This window comes from Quercus suber, unplaced genomic scaffold (assembly GCF_002906115.3).
Source record: "Quercus suber isolate HL8 unplaced genomic scaffold, Cork oak 2.0 scaffold_1, whole genome shotgun sequence".
NCBI classification, from domain to species: Eukaryota; Viridiplantae; Streptophyta; class Magnoliopsida; order Fagales; family Fagaceae; genus Quercus; species Quercus suber.
Window position 1 is genome coordinate 669,628 of NW_027069468.1, and position 25,041 is coordinate 694,668.

At 37.4% G+C, this 25,041-nt stretch overlaps 1 protein-coding gene across 1 annotated transcript; it reads right to left on the reverse strand.

The window, feature by feature from the left end:
* Positions 1-4,557: 4,557 nt before the first annotated feature.
* On the reverse strand, positions 4,558-6,459 carry LOC112000676 (GDSL esterase/lipase At3g48460). The gene is made up of 2 exons (XM_024032836.2): positions 5,692-6,459; positions 4,558-5,364 (listed from the first exon to the last, which is right to left on the reverse strand). Exons 1-2 carry the CDS (start codon positions 6,403-6,405, stop codon positions 4,858-4,860), a joined length of 1,221 nt encoding a protein of 406 aa, XP_023888604.1. The 5' UTR covers positions 6,406-6,459; the 3' UTR covers positions 4,558-4,857.
* Positions 6,460-25,041: the final 18,582 nt, after the last annotated feature.

Genomic DNA, 25,041 nt, shown 5'->3' on the forward strand with positions numbered 1-25,041 from the left:
CACAATCAATTGATATGTATATTGAGATTTCAAAAACTTCTTTCTTTTTGAGCTATGTATTGAGATTCCAAAACCTCTTTCTTCTTGAGTTGTTCTAGGCATTAGTCTTGGACTTCAAAAACTCTATAAAAAGTAAAACACACTTAATACCAAATTTATCTTATGGTTTGCTAGCCAACAATCTACTGACCTAACACATGTTTCTACTCATTACCAAAATCTGTTTTTTTGGGTGATAGAATATGAGATCTATTTTTTATTTTTCAATCAAATTATCATCAAGATATGTTTATTTCCCTTTTTTTTCCACATCTATATATATATATATGTAAATAGATTATTGACTTTACACATTCATCTTGGACAGTTTTAACATTACATATAATTTTGCTTTACATATTTATCTACCATAATTTGAAATTTATTTTTGGCAAAAATGCAAAACTGACCCTCTAACTTTCGGCTTTTGTCATTTCAGTCTTCTAACTTTCAGTTTTGTCATTTCAGTCCTCTAAGTTTCAATTTTTGTCAATGTGGTCATCTGTTAGAACTCAGTTATCTTTTTCCGTTAAGTGATCAAAACTACACCGTTTTGACTTTTTTTTTAATAATAATTTTCATAGTTAAAAGAAAAAAAAGCTGTAAAAAGAAAAAGAAAAAAGAAAAAGAAAAAAACATTCGGAAATGGCGAACGCAAGATCTGTGCAAAACTTGTGCCTCTGTTCTTGCGTCGTCTTCGCCGCCAAGATTTGGATCTGCCCCTTCTGTTACCAGTGCAATCATTCCCGTCCTCACTATTCCTTGATCTTCGATACCAATCTCCCTGAGTCCCCAGCGAAGTCTACGCTCAACACACCACCGATCAATACACTCCTTGAGTCCCCTTGAAGAACACTCGCTCCGTTATCGTCGACGCCATGAGGTGTCCGAGCGGGACCATCGCGATCTGAGCCGAGATTGATGTTAGTGAAAGAGTCACTTTGCGGTACCAGAAGAATTGGTTGAGAAATGAGAGGACCACACATGCTACGCTCCCTAGAATCCATGTTCAGAATGTGAAGCACGGGAGAGAAGGGTCGTCGGTGGTCGGAACCGTTAGAGCTACTTGCTTAATCGGATATTTCTCGGAGTCGGTGGAATTTTCTGAATTTGATATTCGAGAGTTCTGGACTGTGTATGAATTAGAAGATTTTGAAGCTTAGCTTAGTGTTTAGAGAGGTGGAAATATGAAAAGAAAAAAAAAGAATTGAAAGGAGGAAAGAGATTATGAAAATCTTACTGAGAGGGGCTTTGATTTCTTCGTTATTGTTCATCTTGTTCGAAAACAAAAAAGAGGAGATGGGCTATGTCAAATCGGCTTTGAGGTGTGAGGCATGCGGCGTGCCATTGGCTTGTTGCCCGAGAATGCGGCTACGTTTCATTTGGGACTTAGATTCAGGTTTGTGGATTGGACTTCTCCGACATGTTAAAGGTTTTGATTTCTCAGGTTACTTTTTTTTTTTTTAATTTTCTTTTAATTATAAAAATTATTATAAAAAAGAAGCTAAAAATTAGAGGGTCATTTAACGGAAAAAGATAACTGACTTCTAACGGAAGAATACATTAACAAAAATTGAAATTTAGAGGACTGAAATAACAAAACTAAAAGTTAGAGGACTGAAATGACAAAAGCTGAAAGTTAGAGGGTCAGTTTTGCATTTTTGACTTTATTTTTTATTCCTACACATTTCCTATTGCACTACATGGACTACTATAAAAGATATTCGCACCTTAAAATCAATGGATTAAACTATAGACACAAAATTCAAACTCCTAGGAAGTTACAAATTTTCCATCCTTTATATTCCTTCCTAGAAAAAACTACAATGAAAAAAACTTTTTTTTAATTAATCTCTACACTCTTCTCTCTTTGTAATTTATTTCCTACACAACTTTGAAACCGACGCCACTTAATTTTCAAGGAGTAGAAGGAGAAGTAGAAGAATAAGGAAGATGAGAGGACTGTTTGCTGTCTTCACCCCTATAGGGCACCTTTTTTTTCTCCCACTACTTTTTCCCCTATTTTAATTGTGATAGGCCAAAAACGTATTGACTTCTTGTGATGAATTAATTGATTAATTAGCCAAGTTTATTAATTAATCAAATTAATATGCAATATGCGTGGTAGCACAAACAAATAACCAATTAAACTAAGCACGTAGCGGAAAATAAATTGACATGGTGATTTGTTTATGAATAAATAAAACCTACATGGCAAAAACCCTGCCGGGTGATTTTAAGGTCACCACTCTCAAGAATCCAATATTAACATAACAAGCTGTTACAAGTAAAGGAAGCCCAGTACCTTGTACCAACCTACAGTTAGGAGGAGGATAAGGATTTAAATAAGAAAACCTAATGAGGCTCTCCAGGGTTAGCTTTTTAGGATTAGGGTTTTCTTTCTCCATACCTCCTTATTCATATAGGAGCTTAATGGGCCTTTTGATGAGCTCTCCCACTCTTGTTAGGTTTACACAAACCTTGGGCTCTCTTAATCCTATTAGAATTACACAAACTCATAAACAAATAGCCTTTAAAAAAAAAAAAAAAACGTTGTTGCTCTATCTTCTTAAGACATATTGAACTGGACCGCTGTGAGATTTATTATTCTCCTAATGACTGTCAAATGAATAATAAAGCTCACGACTTCTATTTACATCAACTCTAAATCCTGAGAGAATAATGGACCTGATTATGAGATGTAGGTTGCTTTGATATATCAGGAGTGAGATCTATAAGTTATGGTCAAAACCTCAGTATGTTGGGTAGCCGCATTAAGTGTTGATGGAACATATATTCTCAAGATGGAATTCATAATCTCTTAACGGAGATATAAAATATTCCCTTGAGATAAGTTTAATGGGTTTAGTTATTCAGAGTGTTGGGCCCAACCACTTTAGTAAAGAGTTACTAAAGTATATATTTATGAAATTGGATTTCATAAATATATTATGAATAACATAAAGGATTAAACCGGGTACTCAAGTATTAAGATGTAGTAACCTTCAAAGTGGTAGTCAATATTAATGACTATGTATTACTACGAATATTTTAATGAAGGGGTTGAATGTATAATAAAGTCTTGGGAAATAATTTATAGATAAGGCCTAGAGTGCAATTATATTCTTATAGTGGTATTGAATATAATTAATGGTAACTTTGGACTTGTCAAGAGTTGACGGAAAAGCCCAAGGCCCATTGGAGCTAGTGTCTTATTGGTCCCTTTGGTCCCATCTCAAGCCACAAACTAAAGCCCAATTAGGTAGGCCCAAAAGGTTAACCCAATTAGAAATAAGTCATTATTTAATAAGTGTTATTAAATAAAGAAACTATGAGAATGGTTTTAACGTACGTAAGATGAAAAAAAAAAATCAGTTTTTCTCCACAAGGAGAAGAAGAAGGATTTTTCTTTGAGAATCTACGTACAAAAGACTGATTGAGAGACCACACATCTTGGGCACCATGTGGAATTGAGATGAAGATTAAAGGTATTCTCAAGTTTGTTTTTGAAATTCACTGCACCAAGGTACGCTTTCTATTCTTTGATTCTAGAATTCTTGGTTACACGTTTATCTTTCATGATTGAAGTAGAACCGTGTTTTTGTTGCTTCCATTGCGTGTGTTTTTGTATGAGATACAAAAACCAGATTTTTCCAATAGTCTACCACAACTATGATGTATCTCTTACCACCAAGAGACTCGGTTCTGGTTGGACCCATAAGTCTCTTGTACTACTTAAGAGTGTACCACTTAAATCTCTTGTACTACTTTCTCTCTCAATAACTGAACAAAGCAAAACTAAAGACTAAAATCAAATGGCCCAAATAAATCAAACTCAAACCTTACAATTTTATACTCGTTGCTAGAAAATGTGTCATTCTCCCCATTTAAATTCTCTACAGTTGTTTGAAATTTGTTGTGCTTCAAATCTTTTCTCCCTTCAGGTTTGCCTTTAAGCCCTCTCTCCATTTATTTTTTCTCATTATGCTATTAAAATTTTGTTTTGTCATGGTAGTGGAAAGAGACATAGAAGTGACAGGACATAACACTGTCACCCACTCACCCTTTTATTTCTAGTCTTTTATTACTATTTCTTTTCTCTTTCTAAACATATCACACACCAACTGAGAGAGTGAGCCACATGATATATTTGCCTTATAACCTATAAGTTATAACATGTATTGCTAATTTGATGCATATCACATCAATCCATTTGTGTTAGAGATATTAATTTATTAAATCATGTAATAAATTAATTTTTATTCGTGCAAGTTTAGATTATAAAGTGCTCACAATATTTGGAAAGTTGCAACTTTGCTATTGGTAAACTAGGTTTTATTATTCTATACGTTAGATTTTATTTTTAGTTAGATTATAATTTTCAATTATGAGTCATGTTTTATTTATTTATAAATATTTGTTCATTATAAATGTCAACATATAAAAAACTAAAAAAAAAAAGAGTTAAAAAATAAATTGAATCTAAAAAAGTATGTATGGATAAATTTGTTACTAATATTTAAATATAAAAAATGCTCTATTTAAAATTTCGGCCTTAGGCCATGAAAGTTGTTGTGCCAGCCCTAAGTGTAAATTAAAAAGTGAGGTCACGTTTCAAGACCCTAGGAACGCGTGTAATATTTAAATAATAACAATAATAAGGTAAAAAGATAGTAAACTATCTTGAAACAAGAATTATTATCTAGCTCTCCAAATGCCGCCATTGGGAGCCTACTACTAATCTACCTAGCAGCATCAGGCATCAGCCATCAGATATTTATTACTAAAAAGAGAACTAGAAGGCCGATATCGGACATTTTAGTATTGGCCTTTCTTCTTCTTAATCAGATCTGCAAATGATGGTGTACAGAAGCCTTGGTTAAAGAAGAGATCAGAGAGGTGTTGATGCATATTTTCGGTCAAGTGAACCCCATCAAAGTTAATGTGGGTGCTGGAGTTCTTGCAAGTAGAGGTGCCAAAAGCTCCACAAAGGAGGTTTGGTTGATAGTTGAATGGTCCTCCCCCAGCTCCACAACATGCCTTGAAGGGTTCTTCAAACTGGTATTGTGAGTGCTTTTCCAATATTGTTGTGAATGCACTGTAGTAATCAATAAATAGGATCATTGAATCTTTGTGTTGCATTCGAATTTCATCCAACCTCTTCTGGAGAAGATTGTTATGACCCTTTATTACCAAGTTGGCACTCGCTGAACACCCATTTTGATCACGATCATTTGAGGGACAAGTTGCTAACTGCAATGGAAGGCACCCTATTGGTGGTAGCCCTTGAACCACAAGGAACTTTGCACCCTTGTCCAATAGCCCCTGTCAAAAGAAAGCAAGCTTAATATGACTATTCCAACGTTAACTTCGCCATAACATTCATCCTTTCTCTTATATGCAATGCACCATTTTGTGAAAAGAGTCTTGATCAAATGTAAAGGTTGGAAGAACTGATTGAGACACAATTTATTTATTTTTTTTCCTTCTAACAAGCTAAGGCTACAAGCTACTTTCCTTCTTTCTTTCTTCTTTTTTTTTTTTTTTTTTGGGTAATATTATGCATGTTGGAATAATAGTTAAATGATTAAATTCATCATTTTTTTAGTCAATTTAAGCTTTTGATATAAATGGTAGTTTATCAATGCTTACCAAAGCAAGTGTGCAGATGTGATCAACAGCTTGCTCTGTGAATTGCTTATTGGCAATAGCAGGGCCAATGGAAGAGGCAAAAAGACGAGCATAGTCATTGCCACCAATCTCACCTATCCAAAAGAGAGCATTGCCAAGCTCTGATTTGCATACAGCCTTATCTTTTCCTTGGCATTCTCTCTCCCCAACAAAGTTATGGAACCAACCAATTTGAGTTAAGATATTCTCTGGATTTGGTTTCCACATTAGGGGATTACCAAAATTGAATTGACCAAAGAGATTACTTGAAAGAGCCGTTGATCCGGCTATTGCAAAGTTTGCACCACTTGAGAAGTTTGTGGAAGAGTCTTTATAGGCTGACAAGTGGGGTATGTTGAGAGCTTCACATAGGAAATCAATGATCAAGCGGCCATTAGATAGTCGATATCCAGATAACTTTGAATTCTCTGATGAGCAATATGGGGACCAAGCGTGAGAGAATAAAGTGCTAATGAAGGATTTGAGATAACCTAAGTTGTGAGCGTTTCCAGTGTCTGTGTCTGAATCGCCGAAAGCATAAACCTTGTTGAAGCAACCTTTAAAATCAACATTTTCTTGGAAACCAGCAAGAGGTGGTGTGCTATTGTGGCTCTTGTTGTGAGCATATGAAGGAGACAAGGATAACAAGAGGATGAAGCATGCAATTTGTAGAAACAAGTACTTGGAGTTTGCCATTTTGTGAGTCAACAACGGATCCTGTTTGTTTGTTTGATTGTAGGAACTAAATGGTGGAGCAAATGAGGTATTTATACTTGACGCCTCTCCCTTGTGGGATGGTAACTCATTAAGGCATTGTATGAACCTCCCTACCTTTAGGAGAGGAAAGATGATCTTTGTTTTACTTGGTCATTATCCAATGTCACAAAACTTGCAGTTTTGAGTCTTATGGTGTAAATTTGACTCTCTATGAGCCTAGCAATGATTAGGAACTCCGCTTCATTTGTGTTTGCAGAACTAATCACTCCTAGACACGTTGTTGGAGATTTAGACCGCAATTGTTAGAAATTAACCAATTTTAATCTAGAAAATTAATCAACCAAATATTTTGGGACGTTCAATTTATGGTTAACTTGTTTGTAACCTCATACATATGCATGAAATACATTTACAAATAAGCATAATTAAATGAGTTTTAAAATTTTACCAAATTTCTATATTACATGTATAATGTTTGTATACATAAAAATATACAATTGCTACTAATAAAATAAATATTATTTTATTCAAAACAAATGAAAAAAAAAACATTAAAAATTTTATCCTTAAAACTCTCAATTTTAATTTGGCTAACCTCTGTTTAATTTGTATAATAATAATAATAATAAATTAATGATGGTGATTTTTTAAGGTTTATTAATTTTGATTCTATGATTTTCTCGTTTGATAAATTATTTAACACAAAAATTTAAGAAAAACTAAATTGAACTCAATTTCTTTGGTGTAGTAACTAGTTACCAAAATTAAGAAAATTGGTTGAAACACGTGACATAAAATTAAACTCTTATTTGAGATCTGATTAGATTTCTCTTAGCTTTGATAAGTACAAACCAATATTGGTAAGCAAATAAATGCAAAAAAGTAAATAACATAAGGAATATGGCTACGAAAAGAAAAGTTCTACGTGGAAAAACTCTTTAGAGGTTTACCACCAACTCCCAATGAAACAAGTCCAATAAATAGAATCAAAGCACTATAATAGAATCATCCTTAATTCTACTACTCCCCCCAATTCCCTCCTATTGTACTTACAATTTTACCACATGCAACTTAAATTCCACATGCAATATGGAATCTCCTCATATAAGTCATTTGCTACTTTAAAATAGCCAGTGCTGCTAATTGAAAATTGGTACATAAAAAGATCTTATAATATTATTACTCGAAAGATAAATTCTATAATTCAAGGTAAAATGACACCCATTACTATATTGAATTCCTTAATTAAATTCAAATGTATGGCTGCATTAAATTTAATCGTTCTTAAAAAAGATAAATTCCTTTGTATTTTATTGGTCTGCACAACTATGTTGTTGAATTTAATTGGAAAATATATTATATATCAATTTTCATACAAATAATTTACAGAATTTCAACAAGAAAAGAATTTTTATAAATTTTATATGTTGTTCAATATTTAGGTCACAAAGTTTTAAGGAAAAAGTTACTCCAAACCATTATGTGGCTATTTATAAGATTATTCATTTGTAGTTTTAGTCCCTTAACTTTTTTAATGAGTTATGTCTTTTGTGTTTTGGCTTTAAATTAAATAATACACATAGATAATTTTATAAATGAGATTGGATTTTATAAGGATGTGGTGTAAAACCAAAGTTTTGCTCTTTCAATCCCAAAATGTCATATCATTATATTACATATTATAGAATAGGCACAACCATACTCAATTAATTCTAATACCTGAGATTCTCAAAAAAAAAAAAAAAAAAAAAAAATCTAATGCCCATTTGAAAATCCAACTTAATTGTGAGATTATTAAGATGTTATAATGTGTGGTAGAATGTATTGAGTTTTAAGTAAAAAACTAATGTAGCAATCTCTTATTGAATAATATAAAACATGAGTTTTATGCCTTATCTTTTTCCAAATTCAAACTCTTTATAAATTGCCACGTATTGAGTTGAGAAGATAAACTTTGTCCAAGTCTTAATATACCTTTCTATATATTATCTAGTTTTGTCCAATATTCAAATCACGAATATGTTGATCAGGAATATATTATAGTTTCTCACGAAGAGTGCATGGGTCAGCAACACTACTAAATCTCTACAAACTAACACAAGTTTGTTGCTTCCCTTACCATGAAGGGTCCTTCCCATTTTGGTTAGAATTTAGATGGTCCTACCCTATCTCACCCGACGTGGTCTGTTGTCTTCAATACAAGCTATCCTTCAGCAAAAAGCCTATCTTTAGTTGTCCTCCCATAACCTTCGATCGTCCTTTGCTTGCAACTGCGGCTTTGCTTTTGGGCTTCCTCCCTTTTTTTGTCCAACCCTTCCAGATCCTCACATCTTTCTGCTGCAAAGACTCCCTTCTCTTTTTCCTTCTTTCGTGTTTGCATGACCCTTAAATTAGGTATCATCACTTTTGCTAGACTCATCACCTCTGTTCCATACACTAAGGAGAAGGGGGAAAATCCTGTGGTAGATTTGGGCGAGCTCTAGTAGGCCCAAAGGGCGTCTGACAGATGCATTACCCATCCTTCAGTGTATTTCTAGCTCATTTTGTTGATAATCTTGATGAGAGTTTTGTTCGTTGCTTTCGCTTGCCCATTCTCTTGGGATAATAAGGGGATGATCGATGGTGCTTGACCTGATAAAACTCCAGTATCTTTCTTACTTCTCCATTTGTTGTCACTTATGATCCTGTGAGGCGCCCCAAATCGGACAATTTTATTTTCTTTAATGAAGTTTGCCACAGCTCCTCCCATGGATTTACAGAGTGGTACGACCTCTACCTATTTAGTGAAATATTTTGTAGCCACAAGGATCCATAGGTACTCATGAGAATGTGGATTAACTGGTCCCACCAAATCGAGCCCCTAAGTGTGAAAGGGTCATAGGGTGAGCATGCTATGCAAGCTTTATGGGTGGGTGTTGATCAAATTGGCTTGCACTTGGCAGTTGTGGTATTTTTTTCACAAATTCTATTGTATCCCTTTTCATAGTGGGCCAATAATAACCTATCTACAACATGCACCGATATAGCTTATTCTTTCCTTGGTGCTCGCCACATTCCCTTGCGTGTACCTCTTCTAACATTTCTCCAACCTCTTCGGGACCCAAACAACATAATGGGTCCCCATCGTATCCATTTTTGAAAAGAATTCTCTTATGTAGGAAGTATTGGATTGCTAGCTTCTTGAGTTTATATCTTTCACTATGCTTCCATGGCAGGAGGTTTCCTATCAAATACTATATAAATGGGCTTCTCCAATCTTCATTGGCAAGCATGGCATAACTTTCTTCCCTATCTACAGCCAAATGGCAGACCTCACACTAGGTTTGGACTTGGTCTATGTCCTTACCCACGTTTGGCCAACAAAAACCTGCCCTCTAAAGCCTACGGTATAGGCTGATCTGCTCGCAAAACTCGTAGGTTTTGCCGTACACTTCCTTTAGTTTTCTTTGGGCCTTTTGTGCTCCACACATTTTGAAAAAATTTCTTCTGGCATTCCACGATACAGTTCCCCTTTCATCAGGACATAGTCCTTTAATGTTTTTAATTCTGCCACATCTCCCTTCATTAACAGTGGTTCCTTAATGGGAACCCTCCAATCCTTTTCACATCCTTGCTTTTCCTGGAACTTTTCTTGAAGTATTTCAATGATGGACTCTCTTTGCTTGTTAACTTCAACTGTAGCACTACTCTCTTTGAAGGCTATTTGTGAGCCTAATGCGGTCAACGCGTCTGTGTACCGATTCTCGCTCTCCTAAGCGTGCTCTATCTCAAATATGAAAACCCTTTCTTCCATTTTTTGGGTCAACATTTTGTACAGGGCTAGACTTGGTTCTTTTAAAGAGAAGCTCCCCTTAGCTTGGCAAACCACTAGATTTAAGTCACTTATCACCTTCAAATGTTTGATCCCCATCTCGAGGGTTATTGCTAACCCAGTGAGATAGACCTTGTATTCAACAGTGTTGTTTGAACATGGAAACTCTAACTTCATTGAGAGCACCACGGTTTCTTCTCCTTCATGACAAAGGACCACTCCTACGCCTCCTAAATTTGATATAAAAGAGCTATCGAACTTCATCACCCATTGTTCTTAAGTCACTTTTGCTATAGCCACTTCTCCTAAAACCTTATCATCTAGCAGGAATACCTCTTATCCTGGAAATTGGGCCATAAGTCCGCTATGGCCTGACTCTACACCGTCTTGGATGTTCCTGCCTTCAGGTCGTATTGTAACAATTGTAACAACCACTGAGATATCCTACTAGAAAGAATAGGTTTTGGAGAGGAGCTTTTATCGTGTGGGATTTTGTCATCAAATGTATCTTGTAGGCCAAGAAATAATGGCGTAGTCTTCACGATGCATAGAATATTCCCAAGCACACCCTTTCCATTCTACTGTAGCGAGTCTTCGTCTCCCTTAGAGCGCGACTTATGTAATAAACTGGCTGCTTGACACCACCTCTGTCTTCTTGGGCTATCAAGGCACCTATAGCATACAAGCTTGAGGCCAAATAAAGTAGCAGTGGCTTCCTTCGAATTGGAGCTTCTATCATGGGGTGGTTCATCATGATCTACTGTAGCTTTCGAAAAGCTATCTACTATGCCTCTCCCAACTCAAAGCCTTGTCCCTTCTTTAGCAATCTCGTAAAAGCTAAAGTAATTGATGCGAGACTGGGTATGAACCTCCTAATGTAGGAAACCTTTCCCAAAAAGCTCTTCAATTCCTTTACTATGGCTAGTGGCTTCATGGTCGCTATTGCCGTTGCTTTAGCTGGGACTACTTTTATCCCTCTGTTGTGGACTAGGAACCCCAAGAATTTTTCCGCAGACACTTCGAAAGTGCACTTTAGTGTGTTCATCCTCAGCTTGAAAAGTCTGCACCTTTCAAATGAATTTCTTAACACTTTGACATGATCTTCTTGTCTTCTCAATTTCACGACTATGTCATCCACATGGTCTTTTAGCTCGTGATGCATCATGTCATGGAATATGGCAGTCATGATGCACTGGTAAGTTACACTTGTTTTTTTCAACCCAAAAGGCATCACAATGTAGTAGAAATTATCTATAGGCGTCCTAAAAGTGATTTTCTCTGCATCCTTTGGCACCATTCAAATCTGGTTATACCTGCTGAATTTGTCCATGAATGAGAACATGGCATTCCCCACTGTAGAGTCTATCAATAGGTCTATGTTGGGTAGCGGGAATTCGTCTTTGGGGCAAACTCAGTTAAGATTTCTGAAATCAATACAACATTGTATCTGTCCATTTTTCTTTTTCATTGGTACGATGTTGGACAACCATCAAAGGTGTTGGATGGGTTTGACAAAGCCAGCCGCTAACAACCTTTTCACTTCTTCCACTATCTGCTCTTCTATTTTGGTGTGAAACACTCTGGTAGGCTGAGGCACCGACCTTGTCTCGGGATCTACATTGAGCGTGTGTACCACCAATCCTAGGTTTAACACAAGCATCTCGCTCTAGTCCCATGCAAAGACATCCTAGAACTCTTTCAATAGCAGGATAAATTCTGCCTTTCATTCTCTGACAACTTTGAACTTATGGAAATTTTTTGGCTTATGTAGTGCCCAAGTCAGTTTCTTCTAACTTTTCTTCTGTCGTCACTTACGCATCTTTTTTTGTTGTAACCTCTCCTTCACTTTCCGTGTTGCTTTCTTCTTTTGAATTTTGTTGAGCCACATAGAACACTAAACTTTTATGCCGTGACCTTCATTCGGGATCCCCTCGAGTAACACTAGTGGGTCCCATTAGGCGTTTGAATTCTGACGCATTGCAACATACCACTTAACTCTAAAGTGGGCGTTTCTTTCCTTTTCTTCCTCCATATCAGCAGCTCTCTTAAGTTAGGCTCTGGGTCGTACTAGGAATCCTTCCATCTAGGGTCAAAAGTTCCTTGCAGTTTGGACACCAAACTTTACCAATTGGTGCCCATTCATCATAGAACATGGTATCTACTAAATGGGCTTCTGCTTGCCCAGATGGCAACAAGTTCATTGCTATCCGTATTATCCTAGCATTCAATCTCCCCTTCACACAATAGTGATAGGTGCACGGAACTAGATGGTGCTTGTGCAACCATGGTCTTCCCAATAATATATAATATGACACTTCTGCTATCATCCCCAATTTCAACCATAGCTAAATGTGGCCTACGGTATAGTCATCTCTTCCTCCGAACCCTGTTACTTCCATTGGACATTCCTGAATCTTGCTTTCTAAAATTCCTGCTACTTATAATGTACTAGATGGGATAAGATTCACTAAAGTGCCCATATCAACAGGGCTCTCTTAATGGGGATTTGGTTTATGGAGGCTTCTACGTAGAGGGGTCTACTGTGGTCTGAATACCCCACCTCTATGTCCTTGTTGCTAAAGGTAATCTTATTGGCATCTCATTGGAAAGCTCTGTCAGCTCTGCTTTCCATCGTGAGACATTCTACTCTTGCTCTTAAGGCGATGCTTACTAGAGCCTCCATGGAAATTCTTCATTCATTGGCTATGAGTTGTAGCTAATTAAACAAGTTCTTGAACCTAGAACTTTTTTGCAAGGTGGGAATGGCTGCAAAAGGTAGGGCCGACCTTTCTTTTTTCATCCTTTCTCGAATCTGTGCAAATAAAAACTGCTACGACTCCCTTTACCTTGTGGTTTGGGATTGGATTTCTCTACACTTCTAGCTAGGACAACTCAAGAGTGCCCTCTCTAATTCTGCGGTGCACTAGCCTGCGGAGTGCCTAACATTTTGCGGTAGGATGTTGTACATAATTATGCAAATGATAGAAACGTGTGTCCCTCCATTCTTCCTCAGTGGGTTCTCTAGAAACTTGATTGGGTTTGAAAACCCCATTTGCGATCCATTTGTCTAGGAGTACGTCCAGCTACTTTGGTATCATGGTAGTGGTGAGGGATTCTCATACTCACTTCCATCTGACTTCCTTTTTTTCTCACCGGTGGATACTGTCATGGCCTGCGGCATGGATCTCCGCTCCTTAGGCTTGCTAGAACTAGGCCTGACTGATTAAGCTGTCTTTCTAGCTTCTTGCAATAGTTGCACGAATTGTGAAATTTCCAAGTCTTCCAGGACAACTTTGTACTCCATGATCATGTTACCCACACACATTTCCACCAACGTCCTCTACTCATAGTGATCATAGCAATCGGGGGCTGTGTCTTTGAACCTCTTGATGTACTCCATCAGGTATTCACCATTCTTTTGCTTAGTTCCTTGCAAAGTTGCAAGCATTACTGTTTCTTCTCTGTGGAAGTACTTGGTGCAAAACATGTCAACCATATCATTGCACGTCGGGATTGACCCCTAGTATTAAGTCAATGTACCATATGTATGCCTGGTCACATAAGGATTCAGAAAACTCCCGAAGACACAAGTCCTCGTCTACTACATAGTGATAATGCCTTAAAATGTATACTTGCTATATATTTATGTGTGCGTCATCTCCTTAATTACTATACTTAATTTGTATAACTAAGCCATGATTTGCATTAGTCTCAATTATTTATCTTTACATAATTTCTTGAATAAGATGTCATTCATTGTGTGTAATTTTCTACTTTCAGGAAATCATGTGAAAAAGAGAAGTTTACAGGAGTTTTTGAGAGAATGGAGGCCAAACTAGAATTTAAGAGGAGCTGAAGGGCCATGCTTAAATGTCTAAGGAGGTGCAGTTGGAGTGCTTGGGTCGTCTACCATGATTGGAAGCTTCAAATAAGGAAAGAAATTAAAGAGGCAGAATCTGAAAAAGAAAAATTAGATTTGAGCACTGATCAGTATTTTGGGCATATCTCTCTCCTCAAAAATCCAATTGACACAAGGCTAAATGGGTTGGAACTATGATTTAAATATCTACAACTTTTCAGTTTTGATTTTTTCAAAATTCACAAACTTTTAAGGTCGAAATTAACTCACAAGTTACTGCTGTAAATCTGGAAGAAAATTAAAATAGTAAAAGTTTTATTTTCTTTGGACACTTGGATGTTGGGGTTTTGAAGGGAGGCTATGTAGAACGAATTTGGTAGAGAAAACTATGTATTTTCCTTTCTCTAATAGCAACCTAAACTCTTTGCTAGGGATAGGGGTTATGTTTCTTCTATGCTGTATGAGTATTTAATGTGATTCTTTCTACAATTTTATCAACAACACATTTGATTGTTCAATTAGATTTCTTGTAATGTATTAGTTCTCCCATGCTTTCAATAAGTTCAATCATGTTTTTCTTATTGTTTAGATGAATTTCTATTAGTTTCAAATGGAAATTAGGTTCTAAAGTGAATGATTCTTTATGAAAGCTTTTCTAACCGCATTATTAATCTAGGTTATCATGCGTTCTTGAATTGTCTCAGTTCAACTGAATCATAAGTATTTAATTGTATAAGAACAATCAATTATGAAATATATAATTTCTTGGATCACAAATAATTTCATGTCGATATAGGGAAATACCCCAATGCCCCAGTATTTACATTATTGTCTTAAATCAGTTATCACTGTTATTCTTGTTTACAATTACTAGGCAAAAATTATTCTTCATCTTCACCAAAAGTTTTATTTATCTATTTATTACATTTTCTTTGAATTTACCCCATTCCTTGTGGTTCGACTTTGGTACTCTGAGAATTATATTGCTACGATCTCTTGCACTTGGGAGTAAGCAAGCACATAAGGACCAAGGGTGTCAATAAACTTACTCACATGCTCAACAACACTTCCCCTTCTGCCATCGTATTGTGCAAAAGTTTGTAGTTCATATCTCTCGGGGTATGGCTTGCTGAGTACCTACAGAGGATAAGGAGGCCTTCGTGCATAGAATCTCTCCTTCAGCGCTTTGGCCCTTTCCTGCTCTAAACTTCCTAAGACTTTGCCCCTTCCTCCTCTAAAGTGCTGCTCTGCATTCTATGGGCCACCACCTACAAGTGTTTCTTCCTTATTTGCCACATATTTTGGGTGATGTTTCCTTCTTTCTCTCTAGTCTTGTTTGCCTTTATATGGCAAATCTCTTCCATTAGTTGTTGCTACGAATGTTGCACAAACTGCAGTACCTCAATAAAGAAGTTGGTATTGCCAATGGGAATTCTTTGCTGCTGCTACAGTGCAGCCCTCACTCCATTAATGCCTTCCACCTAATTCGGTTGGTGTGGCATGGTTAGCCTTAATTCTGCCTGTGTGGGTATGGTACTCATGTTTTGCGTCATCTTTGATCTTTGGGGCATAACTTACGAGGGCTTTTTCTACTTTCCCTGTCTTTTTGCCAACTCCCTAGTGAAGTCGCCAATTTAAATGTGGTGGGTCTTTTTTTTTTTTTGTGTTTTGGGCTAGATTTTTCCTACTATATCGCAACCCATGAATCTAGGGTAGGAGAGTCGGGACTAGCCTAGCTGAAACACACCCTAGGCCAGCTTGTGTGTAAGTTGGGCCATTCCAGTACAGGCGCATCCTAGCAAGAACCTTGAACGTACCACGTGCTCTCAGCAAGAAAGATTGTTGCAGATATTATAGCAAGAAACACGATGTAGCAGGATAACTAAAACATTTTCTACTAATAACAATAATACATGAATAACACCAGAAAATGAAGATATATAGCAATATGATTACAAGTGACAAGGTCGCGGCAATAAAAAAAAAAAAAAAATTAATAGTAAGATAACAAGTTAGTCATTCATAAAAAAATAGGATTCATCTGCCAAAGGAATTGGCTTAGTTGTTCAATGGACACGAGCCTAGAAAGGAGCCAATCTTCAATGTGGGTCACCTCAGAGGGAATTCTTGTTGTGGAGATTACACACTTTGGAAAAAGGACCTAGATGGTTGAAACTTGAGTTCTTAACTTATCAGAGAGTGGGTCTATTAAGTGGGAGAGAAGTGGGTAACCTATTGATGCATGCCTTTATTCCTAGTACTCACGTTTCTTCCCTCTCTTTGGGATTTCTATATTTTTCCCTTTTCTTCTTTATTTACTCTATTTTATTTTCTTTGTTTCTATCTCTCTGTTTTCTGTTTGCTGTCATTCCCCTTTTCACTGTTCACGATTATAGCCTTTTATATTGTCTGTCGTGACAGGATTTACCATTTTTATCCCTCAACCACTTTTGGTTCGTAGTGGGTGTCCTTCCAAGACTGACCACTGTCTTCCTAGGTACCCAACCACCACCACTACGCTGTCCTGTTGCACCACGCCTCATTCCTAGACAAAAATGGTTTTGTTTTGTCTCTTATCTCCCTTAACACTCTTATCCAAATAATGGATAAACCTTTCCCTTACCACCCTCTATGGCATGCATCTAGTGATTCCAGCTCATGTTTACTTTGTTTGGGATGTCATCCCAACAAGACATTTCTCCCAAAAGAGCTTGAGCGGGAACCCTGAAATAGGCTCCCCCTTTTTCCCACTGCTAGACCACACCCTCTTAAACCTTTGACCTGTGGCCCACCTCCCTCGTATTGGCTGGATACAGATAGGTGGTGCCTGAGCCTTGTGTGCATGCTCCACTTCCGCCTGAATCCATTACTTTTTTTTCCTTTATGCATTTGCCATTGCCTCTATGTTTATCTGATTCTGCTGCACATTCTGGTATTTGTTTAACTCTCGCAACATGAATGATACATAGGCCTTTGAGTTTTCGTTCTCTGCGTTCTATCTCTTCTTTGAACAGGGCATTGTTTGGTTGTGGGCTCTTTCCCTCTTACCTAGCCTGTGTCTCCTTTTGTCCTGTGTCCGTGGGCTGGCTAGTGCTCCTGTCATGCCACTACAGTAGTCCTACTATGATATTACTTATCCTTTTACGTTGTTGTTACCTATAGGCTTACATGCTAAAGCTCCTACCAGTCCATTTCTTACATTCGTTTCCTCTTTCGTGCTTTACTGGCTAGCATTCCTACTAGGCTAGCCCCTTTCGTGCCTTGAGCTTCCTTGACCCATTTCAGTCCTTTGGCGTCCACGGCCCATTTCATTCTTCCTTACCTCTTTCACTCCCATGGGTTTTTACTAAATCTTTTGGGCTGAACCGGCCCAATTGTCACATCCTTACCTTTTGGGCTTATTGGCCTTTGTGCCAACCTTATGAATTTACTACTGATAGGCCAAAAAAATGTATTGACCCCTTGTGATTAAATTAATTAATTAATTAGCCAAATTATTAATTAATCAATTTAACATACAAACGTGTGGTAACACAAACAAATCACTAATAAACTAATTATGTAACGGAAAAATAAATAATATGGTGATTTGTTTACCAATGGGGAAAACCTGACGGCAAAAACCCCACCGGGTGATTTTCAGATCACCACTCCCGAAACTCCACTATTATCACAACAAGCGGTTACAAGTAAAGAAATTCCAAGTACCTTACCAACCTACAGTTGAACCCTTACCCCAATACCCAATTGGACTTATTCTATAATGATAGTTCCCCCTTTTTATGCACGGTTTCCAAGTACATGATTAACCAATGCGCGGATCCCAGTATACGACTTCAATCACCAACTAGAAAGAGTTGTTGGCTGCAAAGTTCTTCAGTTCATCCATGATGAAGATCAAGAAGATGCTTGGTCACAAAATCTAAAGGTGCACATACATAACAACTTCTTCAAAAGAGATGAACTAGGGCAAAACTTTGTCTCCGGTTACAATTTGCTTGAACAAAGTTTACTCAATGCTTGTGCAATTTGTGAACACTTTAATGGCCATTAAAACAATCCTTTTATATGCTTAGGGTTAGAAGAAAAGAAGGCCGAAAGACACATCCACGGATCCCAAGAAATTAGATCAGAAATTCTGATTTTATAAACCTCGACAGATAGAAGGTGTCGAGTAGCTGTCGAGAAGGTGTCGAGATTTAATGATTGTGCACTTCTTTAGCTTGTTTCTTGGACAGACTTGACACTTGATCTTGAAACCTTGTTTCTTGAAGTATTAAAAACACCTAGAACTACCAAATTACAAGTTGAATGTATTTTGTCAAAGGTTTAGCCAATTACAAAAAAGAATGACATATGTTCTTAACAAGTGAACCACATATGTCCTAACAATCTCCCCTTTTGGCAATCCATGACAAAACCACAATAAACATATGAACATATGAGAGAAGTCATAAATCACTCAACTCATATTCTCTTGTTGAATACAATAAAATCTATCCTAACACAAACTCTTGAAAAAATTTGCAAGAAGAGAGTTTATGGCAAGTAGACTTTGACAACCTATATTTCTGAAACACTTTAAACAAAACTCATCAAGGCATCTTACTGTGAAACAGAAGTAATAGATTGCATACAAGTATAAGAAGCATGTGTATAAAGATAGAAAAGAAACAACACATGTAGAGGTAGGTGAAAGAAACATACATCCACATATAGAGAAAATAAGTACAATGTATGTAAAAACTGGTCACAAGACCTAATGTACGAGAACAAATGTATCTAATAAGGTAGAAAAGAAAAAAGAAAAAAAAAAAGATACATCATATCCTTACTACATCCTTCATATCAGCACTCTCCTCCTAACAAAATGTCATATACTAACTCTCCCTCTAAGGATAACTACTCTCAATATCCAAAACTACTCCCCATTTTTGTCACGAGTGACAAAGGGTAAGAGTGTTAAGTAGACATCTCATCGATAGAGCTAGCATCTCCATCATCATCCGAAGCATCATCGCCATCACCATCATCATCATCATCCTTAGCATCTGAATCAGAAGCCACTGGAGGAGATGATGGAGGAGAAGCCTTAGGAGCAAAGCCACCCATAGTCGCCTGCCATCGTGCAATACGACTGACATGAACGTTCACCTAATACAACTTAGTAGAGAGTGTATTAAGGCAAGCATCCATGTGCTACAGCTGTGCCATGATGTCTCCAAGTGATACATCGCTCATGGAAGAGGAGGGAGCGGATGTGGATGGAGTTGAACGAGATGGAGCCGGATGGGAGGGAGGAGTGGAATCCGACAGTCGTGACCTAAACTATGCTGCACTACGTTTTACGATAGCAGCGTCTATGGCACAGATGTGTGTGAAGTGGTCGAACATAGGAAAAGGGATGGAAAAATGGCGTATGATCCTTGCGATAACGGAAGGAAAGATGAGCTTATCACAGGGTGCCGAATCTAAATGAACATCTATGATAGAGAGAATGAAATGAGAAGGAAAGTCTATGGTAAGATACTCAAGTAAAGATAATAAAAATTGAGCACGAGGCTCTATGATGGAGTTGGAGTGAGAGAGTGGATGGAGTACAAAAGTCATCACTATGTTCATGAAGCGAGGGCCTTTAGCAAAAGCCTTACATGGTGTATATTGATGCTCACCCTAGTTAGTAGGGTGCTCACAAAAATCAGCCATGAGCACATCTTTGGACACAGTTTGCAGACACTCACAACTAGGATAGTTAGGAAACTCTATCCTAGGAACCCGAAGCACATCCGCAACAAGCTGCGGTGTGATAGGAATGTCGTACCTCGAACGTGAGTGAAGAAAAGAGGTATTGAGCGATCAATCCCGTGCATGTTGGAGTAAAAGTCCTGAATAAGCATGAGAGGACAAGTGTCCGGGACGTCACACAGTGACTCCCATCCTCGATTGTGAATGACAGAGGGATGGTCAGTGTTGGTGAAGTCCGCCAAAATGACTTGGCATTCCGAATGAACACCTCATCTAGAGAAGTTCTCTGAGAAAGCCTTACGAGCATCCTTATCATGGAATCGAATGTCAGAAGGAGTAGGATCAGAAGATGAAGATGTCCTAGAACGCAGAGGGTTTTGGGACGGAGTAGACTTACGTTTAGGTGCCATAAACACAACTAATGTAAACAGAGAGAGAGGGAGAGAGAGAGAGAGAGAGAAAGATAATCAGAAAAGTCCCAAGCAATTCAAATATATCAAATATATTGAGAAGAGAGTACGTATGCATAGGGAATGCATGAACATGTGACACACCAGCACATAAGCATATTACACACATCTAAATGCATGAAAATACTGTTATAATGCTAATGTGATGCAATGCATGAGATTTTAAACACATGTAAGTGAAAACCCATCCCAAAATTTTAATAAACACTCATCAATATTGAAAAACCCCAAATTTTTTTTAAAACCCCTAAACCTAGGTTTCAAATCATGAAATGCATGAAGAACGAGGAGATAAGAAGCTTACCAAGTGTAGAAAAACTTGAAAAAGCTTGAAGAAACCTTGATGAGCAAGATTGGAGTAAGATGAGAGTGTTTGGAGAGAAAAGAGAGAGCTATCAAGAAGGAGATCGACAGAAATGAGAGGCGGATCGCATGAAGGGTTTATATAGAAACCTCAGTAAATCTTGATAGCTAAGGTGTCGAGAGGTGTCGAGGATTCTGTTGAGGAAGGTGTCGAGGAAAATGAATGACGATAGCTGCAAGTGTCGAGAGGTATCGAGGAACAAGAATCACCTGACAAAGAACAAAAGCTCGATCGATCCACCGGGTGTCGAAAAGCTATCTAAAAGACAGGAACTTTCTCAATTGATCCACCAGGTGTCGAGGAGGTGTCAAGATTGCGATAAGAAAAAGCTTGAGAAGCTCGACAAATAGCTAGGTATCGAGGAGGTGTCGAGATAGCTTTTCAAAATAATTTTTCGAGAAGAGAAAAACACAGACATGAATGCAATCCAACATACAACTCAATCAATGATCCAATCAACATATTAAGCTTTCAAAATTATCTCTCAATAGAAAATTTAAGCACATGGATCTTCAAAAACACACAAACACACACACACACTAAACAAGTCTAACCAATTTTATATTTTAAAAATAAGTCAAGACAGTTTGGTGAGCATACATTAGCACATGTAAAACCTTGGATGGCCAAATCATATTGTACCTGCACATGTATCAAGAGTAGCAAAGAATATTGCGTGTTGTGTGTGAAAAACATCGCAAGATTGCATATGTGTATACATGTTATAACAATTTGAGATATGAGAAAATCACTTTAACTCACAGACAATCATAACTGTTTGATGGAAACTATCACCTTCGAGGTACATCCTATAACTCCCACATCTCTTAGAATACAAGCTTGCAATCATATTTAAAACATTTTTAATATTTTTGCTTTTCATTTTCTTTGCATATTTTCTTTTATTTAGCATATCATGCATGGGCATATAAGAGAGAGAAAATAAATACCCAAGATGTTAAGCATTTGACATTGCACTTTTGCTACGCTGAAGCATACAGATGTCTTTGATACTGCACTTTTGCTATGCTGAAGTACACAGGTGTCTTTCATGATTGGCGGGCAACAGTGGTGAGATGGTTATTTATGCCTTTCTCTTAGGAATTTCTATTCCTACCCGTCAAAAAGAGTGATACGAGTGTTAAGTTCAAGAGATAACTTAATCTTAGTCATCACAAATAAGAGCCATAAAGCTCACTTGCTTAGCTGTGCATAAGAATGCTCATCTAAGCTACAGATGATACAAAGTTTAGAAAACTTTATTTCAATGGCCATCCAAGGTACACAAGTACTAAAGTACACAAAACACATACTGTTTTTATATTTTTCTGATTTTTTAATTTTTTTTTTAATTTTTATTTTTTAAAAACAAAACAAACAAAGCTGAAAACAACCAAGCAAAAACATGTTAAACAAAGAAAAGCATAAAACTAGATGCAAATGGATGAGGAAGAAGAAGGAGAGAAAGAGATCAATCCATGGAGATAACACCAAAGTTTTGACAAAGGAATTCAAAACGTTTGCTGTCAAGGGGTTTGGTGAACAAGTCAACCTTCTGAGCATTAGTATAAATAAACTCAAGAGTGAGAATACCATCTTCGACAAGCTCCCTAATAAAGTGATGCCGAATCTCTATGTGTTTAGTTCGAGAATGTTGAACCATGTTCTTAGAGATATTGATGGCACTGTTATTGTCACAATAAATAGTGAGATGCTCTTGACAAATACCATAATCATGAAGGAGTTTTTGCATCCAGAGGAGTTGGGTGCAACAGTTACCGGCAGCAATGTACTCAGCTTCTGCAGTGGATAAAGAGATGGAGTTCTGCTTTTTGCTCATCCAGGAGACAAGACTGTTACCCACATAAAAACAACTCCCCAAAGTACTCTTTTTATCATTAGCATTCCCAGCCCAATCCGCATCAGAATACCCAGCTAAGACATCATTTGTGTCCTTGCTATACCACACACCGAACTCAGCAGTGGTTTTGACATACTATATAATTCTTTTTAAAGCAGTCATATGTGATTCTTTAGGGTTAGCCCGATATCTAGCACACACACCAACACTGTAACTAATGTCAGGTCTACTAGCAATAAGGTAAAGAAGACTACCTATCATGCTTCTATATAGAGAAGGATTAACATTCTTGCCTAACAAGTCTACAATGAGTTTAACATTTGGGCTCATAGGAGTTCTAACAGAACTAGTAGATTCCAAACCAAACTTTTTCACAAGATTCTTATCATATTTAGATTGAGATAGGAATATACCTGAATCTTGTTGGCAAATCTGCAATCCAAGGAAGTGAGTTAGCTCTCCAATCATACTCATCTCAAACTTGGCTTGCATGAGTTTTGAGAAGCCATGAGCAAGTTCATCCTTAGTTAACCCAAAGATGATATCATCAACATAGACTTGAGCAACTATCAACTCACCATCTTCCTTTTTGATGAAGAGAGTTTGATCAGCCTTTCCTCTTGTGAACCCATGTGATGCCAGATATTGTGTGAGTCTATCATACCAAGCTCTAGGGGCTTGCTTCAACCCATAAAGTGCTTTCTTAAGGCATAACACATGATCCGAAAAGTGAGGATCAATGAATCCTTTTTGTTAAGCCACATAGACATCCTCTTTAAGTAGCCCATTTAAGAAAGCAGTCTTCACATCCATCTGATAAAGTTTGAACTTTAGATGACATGCTAGGGCAAGGAGAATTCTGATCAACTTCATTCGGGCAGCTGGGGCAAATGTTTCATCATAGTTTATTCCTTCTATTTGTGAGTATCCTTGAGCTACAAGTCGAGCCTTTTTGCAAATCACATTGCCATCTTCATCAGTCTTATTGTGAAATATCCACTTTGTACTGATGATATGCTCACCCTCCGGTCTAGGTACTAGAGTCCAAACATCATTCCTTTGAAACTAAATCAGTTCATCTTGGATTGCTTCGACCCAACTTTCATCTTGTAATGCTTCCTCAACTTTCTTGGGTTCAACTTGTGACAAGTAACAAGAATAAGACACAAAGTTAGCAACACATTTATCAACTGTACGTTTCCTGAATGTGAGTTCATTCATGTTTCTCACAATAACTTCTGGAGGATGATTTAATTTAATCCTAGAGGAAGGTCCTTTCTCTTCATAAGATTCAGAATCTGGTGAAGTGGGTATGTCTGTAGAGTCTTCCACAACACTAGGAGTACCAGGAGTACTTGGAGATGCAGGTTCTTGTTCAACAATGTCTTGAACTTCCTTAGGCTTAAGAGGAAGAATTTCTTTGGGGAGTTCCTCAATGTCTTTCTCAAAACTAGAATCTAAAGACTCATCAATGACAACATTTACTGTCTCCATTACCTTCATAGTTCTTTTGTTGTATACCCGATAAGCCTTGCTTATAAAAGAGTAACCCAGAAATATACCTTCATCGCTCCGAGAGTCAAACTTTCCCACATTCTCTCTATCCTTGAGAATGAAATAAGTACTTCCAAAACTTCTGAAATACTTCACATTTGGCTTTCTTTCTTTCCATAACTCATAGGGATTCTTGTTGGTACCAGGTCTGAAGTACATCCTATTAACCGTATGACATGCAGTATTCACGGCTTCTCCCCACAAATTTCTAACCACATCTTTGTTATGCAACATGGCTTTGGGCATCTCTTGAATAACCCTATTTTTCCTTTCTACCACACCATTCTGCTAAGGTGTAATAGGAGCAGAGAATTCTTGAGATATACCTGATCTTGTGCAAAAGGACTCCATATATGAGTTCTTGAATTCTTTACCATGGTCACTTCGAATTTGATCAATCTTTAGGCTCTTTTCATTTTGCAGTCTTGTGCATAATGCTTTAATGTGCTCAGGAGCATTAGACTTGGAACGTAGTAGAATGACCCTAGTGTATCTAGTGAAGTCGTCTACCACAACCATGATGTATCTCTTACCACCAATAGACTCGGTTTTGGTTGGACCCATAAGATCTAAATGTAGAAGCTCTAATGGCCTAGATGTAGCAGATGTTTGAGTACCTGGATGCTTAGCCTTCGTCTGTTTTCCAAGCTGACATGGTCCACACAACACATTGCTCATTCTTCTAAGCTTTGGTATCCCCAAGACTGATTCATGCTTAAATACAGTAGAAAGATGCTTGTAACTAGCATGTCCCATTCGTTGATGCCATAGATCTTCATTAGGCAAACAAATGTTATTACACACAATATCAGCATCAGGAACCAATCCATAACAGTTGTCTAAAGTGTGAACACCACTAATGAGCTTCTTTCCAGACTCATCCATGACAAGACACTTTCCCTTTGAGAATAGTACTATGCATTCTTGATCACATATCTGACTTATGCTCAA

What these genes read in the sequence shown, in the direction of transcription:
- LOC112000676 (XM_024032836.2), bottom strand. Translation starts at nt 6,405, where the DNA reads ATGGCAAACTCCAAGTACTTGTTTCTACAAATTGCATGCTTCATCCTC. An exon ending in ACATCTGCACACTTGCTTTG is followed by an intron (nt 5,365 to 5,691) that starts GTAAGCATTGAT and finishes TTCTTTTGACAG; the next exon opens with GGGCTATTGGACAAGGGTGC.